Source organism: Haplochromis burtoni, unplaced genomic scaffold (genome assembly GCF_018398535.1).
Source record: "Haplochromis burtoni strain Fernald_Lab_line unplaced genomic scaffold, NCSU_Asbu1 Contig_264, whole genome shotgun sequence".
Classification (NCBI taxonomy): Eukaryota; Metazoa; Chordata; class Actinopteri; order Cichliformes; family Cichlidae; genus Haplochromis; species Haplochromis burtoni.
The window spans coordinates 833,577-838,576 of NW_024582625.1; the positions used below are offsets into that span (position 1 = coordinate 833,577).

General features: G+C 41.6%; 1 protein-coding gene across 1 annotated transcript in view; it reads right to left on the bottom strand.

Annotated features, from left to right (window-relative positions):
* The window catches only part of elapor2a (endosome-lysosome associated apoptosis and autophagy regulator family member 2a), a gene marked incomplete in the record, with an annotated part of 17,943 nt that extends 13,146 nt beyond the window's left edge, over window positions 1–4,797 (bottom strand). The window contains 5 exon segments of the mRNA XM_014339071.2: window positions 499–588; window positions 1,121–1,268; window positions 1,348–1,537; window positions 2,852–2,972; window positions 4,499–4,797. Coding sequence (XP_014194557.1) covers window positions 499–588; window positions 1,121–1,268; window positions 1,348–1,537; window positions 2,852–2,972; window positions 4,499–4,594 — 645 coding nt within the window.
* Window positions 4,798–5,000: the final 203 nt, after the last annotated feature.

A 5,000-nucleotide genomic window follows, 5' to 3' on the forward strand; every position in this document is an offset into this window, starting at 1 on the left:
AGTGTACCTCTGGTGCAAATTACTGACCTCTGTCATCATTTTAAGTGGGGGAACTTGCACAATCGGTGGCTGACTAAATACTTTTTTGCCCCACTGTATAATGCTACGTAAGTAAATTCATACATTTTTTTTTTCTTATTAAGGAATTAAAATAGCAGAACAATTTTCTTGAACCAAACAAATCTAATCTAACCTGCGAGAAGAAGCAAGGAGCAGTACCACCACTAGAAACCTATCTCAAGAAGATCCATATATTACATTTAATTGTACATTTTAATTCACAATGCAGAAACCAAAATATGTACGTGCAGAAGCTCATTTACAGCATGAGTGGAAAATTACTGGAGACAATATAAAATGATGACAGCTCCTTTCTGTGTACACGCTTCCTGCTTCTATCCGCTCGGTGGATGTTACACAATACATTTGATTTGGGAGAACGAGGCTAAAAACCTGCCCTTTCTGTCTACTCGTCGTCGTGCTCTGTGAGACATTTACCGTATGAGTTGCCCATTCGCCATGCTTGGTGAGCTTGAGCCACTTCTTGTCATCAGACTGATCCATTTCTTGACACTGGTCATTCTGGATCTAAACACACACAAGCAGATCAAAACCTTCCCCCTTTTTTTTTTTCACACTCATTTTCAGTTACAACATTGTGCATGGTTTATATGTTCATGCATACACACCGCATCACTACACTGATAAGTGGACAGGGGAAAATACAAAAAAAAAGAAGTACTAGAATTAACTGTAAGAAAACTATGTAACTATGCTTTAGCTTGAGCACAATCTATAGTACTTTTTAATTAGCTCTTGCAGGCTTCTTACAAATAAAATAGCATAGATAGATGTATATACAAGCAATAATAATAGAATAGAATAGAATAGAATAGAATAGAATAATCCATTTAATTGTCCCACAAGGGGAAATTTGGTTGTAACAGCAGCCAAAAAGACACATATACAAACAAACAGTACACAGGACACAGAACAGAAACATCCACAATTTTTCTTATATATTTACATTAAGGACAATGGTTACTATATACAGAGAGTACTGTACAGTTAATAATGAAGTGATGGCAGATGTTTCCACTGAAAGGCAACGAATACTCACAAAGAACTCAAATAGCAGGTTACTGTCAGGATACTGGTAGTCAAAGCTAACTGAGCCTTGTTTCTTCAGATGCACAGCATAGATGAGAGAGACTGTGCATTCATCCCTGTTGGACTCCAGATAGTTTCCCTGAGGAACCCAGGAAGAGCTACAAGAAAAAAATAAATAAATCCAGCATAGTATTTTTTCCCAACTTTTTCCCTTTTTTAAATGTCTTACTCAATTACCTGTTACAGGTGAGGCTGTTATAACCCGGTAGGCTGTTCTCCAGGGAGGTTGCTAGGCTACTAAATCCAATAGGCATGTAATCCCATTGGTCGAAGCGGATACCGCTACCGAGGGAGTAGCTTCCTGCTGCACACTGAGTGCACTCCTGAGCTGACATCTCCAGGAACTCTCCAGCCTTACACGAGAAGGCTAGTGGACACAGTGAAAGAAAGAAAACAGTTTTTGAATTTACCAACCTTCTACAGCAAAAAGCATGGTCGCATCAGCCATTACATGTAATGTAACCCCAGTGATTGACAAACTGCATTCTTACATCTGTTACACAGCGTCTTTGTACTCGTTTTCCCCTCACTGAGCCATTGTGTCTCTGCATTTCTCCAGAACAGGTATGAGGACAGTTCTTCCTCATACCTGTTCTGGTCTAATGGCATTGTGATGCTTCTCTATGCTAAATGTGAGAGCATGCAACTGCTTCAAGGCTAGATTTAAAAATAGTTTGCTCTGGCAGGCACTTTGATAGTTACACATAACAACTGGTGACAGATAAGTTCATTAAGTGGGCGGTGTGCTCCATTTCAATACAGTGAATGACACTGAAATATCATATGAGAGTTAGAATTAGATGACGAACCTATGAGAACAGTGTATATAAATAGTGGTCTGAGGAGGAAGAAGGAAACAAAAAATTGTTTAAAATAACAAAAGGTGAGAAACAGTGCTGATATGGAAAGCATTTTGTTAGTTCAGTCTTCAGTGCATTCCAGTTCACGGCACTATTATTATTAAAATAATAAATAAAAAAATTTCCAAACAATTTATGCATACATAACACATGTAGGTTTGAAAACAGTAAAAGAAAAGAAAGCATCCATGAACCCTATTGTTGGATTCGATCCATTAGTGAGGTGGTGTTGAATAAAAGCACTGGGCAAACCTGTACAGGTGAATGATAAAGACCAAACTTGTATGACCAGCAGCATGAGCATTCCGTCATGTAATGAAACTGTGTCATCTTGGCTCCATTATGATAAGAGTGTCAAACAAAAACTACAAAAAGAAAAAAGTAACACCCTCTATGACTCACATTTTCACTTAAGAAAAAAAACATACATTAGCATCGACTGGAAAGGTTAGTTACATGGCCCAATAAAAAGCGCCAAACGAGCTTGAGTTAACATCCTCGAGGACACATGTTTGTCAGTGAGCACCTGTGCATTCTTGGAGCTACACTAACATCTCCCTGTCCTTTCACTTCACATTAAACAACCACTAACCTTCATCAACACGTGCCATCAATTATGTGCCTTGTTTCGTAGCAAGCACAGAAAGATATTACGTAACATCGTTTTTGCTCCAAGGTTATTGGCCTGTAGCTTCACTCTATGGTTGGTCGACGTCCAAACACACTCAGTCAGGTTGTGGTGGTGAAAGTTCCAGCTACTGATAAGAAGGTGACATACACACATCAGCTTCAGTCATTTTCCACACGCACACTTAACTCACTGCATTCTGTGCCTCGCACTGGCGCTGGTAGTCCAGTACAGGCCCCAGGGTGCTGTGGGATGGCCACTCTCCACCGAGATCCTGTGCTGTCACACTCCGTGTACTCAAAGTAGTAATCAGTCTGCCAGGGAGACACACAAAACATAAGAAGTCAGTCAACATAGCAGGCTTGGACATAAAACCTGAGTAAACATAGGCCAGAGGCAGGTCAGCAAACATCTCCACCCAAACCAAAGCACAGAATCATCTCTTCCAGATAAGAATCACCAGCAAATCAGAGCAGACTGCTTGCTACTAACAATGAATTCCTACAGAATCCAGCTGCTATTGGCTGAAAAACATGAGTGCCAGTCACAGTGTAATCTCTAAAGCTAAAACCATTCTTCTGCCCCTGGTCACAACAAACCATCTCCATGGCGATAGGAGTAGGGGAGATGGCAGCAGTGGGCTGCTGGTGAAAGAGGCCGAGTCATTTTACCAGCAGCTTTTAACATTTCAAGTAGGCTCACTTAGACTTCGATTATTGCATGTAATTGTTTTAATCTGTGGCCCATGAGTGAAAAGCACTGGCCCAGTGTTCTTGATTCCACTTCTCCTCATCTTGTGTCTACAGAGGCGGGTGGCCTAATTTCTGACAGTTTACATAATGCTATTCCTTGAGCCAAACCAGATTTTGACACCCCGGCACATGCAGGCTGTTGTGTGCGGAGTGATTTTTTTCCCTGGTTTTAAGTGGGTCTAAGGTTAGAGCTCAGAGACGCTTTCCGATAAAGGTCACAAGAAATGAGGCTAAATCAAGCATATTAATACACAAACTGTTTTTACTGCTGTAGTGATACAAAAAATAAATACAGGATTGTGAACTGTGCAACACTAAACCCTCGTTATCTCTTGCGACTCCCATAAGTGCTGTGGTCAATCACTGATGTGGCAGCTGTTCAATATTCATCTCACACCATGATTCAGCAAAGTCCTCTTCGGAATAAATTTCTTTCAGCGTAAATATCAGCTCTGGTAAATCTCACCCTCCCCAGAAGAGCTAAAGCTGCACAATGATTTAAACACCATAGAGGAACAAACTGGAGGCCCGCAGTAATCTCTTTGTCAGTGTGAAAAAAAGAGAATGACTTAGAGGAATGTTGCTCCTCTATCTTGGGACACCTCTGTGTGTGTGTGTGTGTGTGTGTGTGTGTGTGTGTGTGTGTGTGTGTGTGTGTGTTGTGCTGTGCTGCCAGCCTAGTGTCAGAACGTGTTGAGCTGTGCCAGACCAGAGGGAAGGAAAAGCCAGTTCATGCAGGAAACTGATAACTTAATAGCACAGACTGGTGAAGTTCAACAAACACCAGACCTGAACAGTGATTCATACTCCTCCATGTTGTTCGCGTTATTTAAACAGAAAGCAGTGCTGAGGTGTGCGTCTTCACACATGCTGCAAATTATAAAGTGGGACTCCAAACCTACACCGTAAATCGACCCGGAAATGTGACATCAATGTTTAATCGTGTTTACTGTTCGATCACTAGATTAATAACTCGCTCAAGCGTGCGCAGACACAGCAGCCTTTCGCCTTTTCTTTCTTTTCTATATAAACAGTCAGTTATTCTGATATAGCGATAAACAGCTCAGACTGATTGACTGTAGCCTCACCTCAGTACACTGCTTCTGTCCTTTCGCCCCGTCCATCAGCAGGAGCGCGCAGAGGATGAGAGCGCAACGACCGACGAGCCAAGCTGAGGTCTGCATTGTAGATCATCGAAGGTGGCGGGGGGGACACAAACACACAAAAACAACCGAAATCCAGGAGAAAAACGGAACGTATCATGAACCCGAACCCGGCTTGACACCTGCTTATATCGCTTCTTGCTTCCCAGCCTTTCCACCTGCAATTACGCTGCGCGCTCCAGGGATGCCTCATCAGATTCAAGCAGTGTAGGATTAAAAAAAAAAAAGGGCTTCCGGTTAAGGTTTTCAAAATAAAGATTGGCGCGTACGGTTGATGATTTGTGATGGTAGTGTTTAGTGAAATGCATCATTTTGTATGATGTCATTTTTGTGATATGGATGTGTTTAGGAACGCATAAATGTTCACTGCAGAAGTTAAGCCCCCAGTTTTCCTTTAATTTGAAGGCGAAGTAATGCTGCCTTCTGT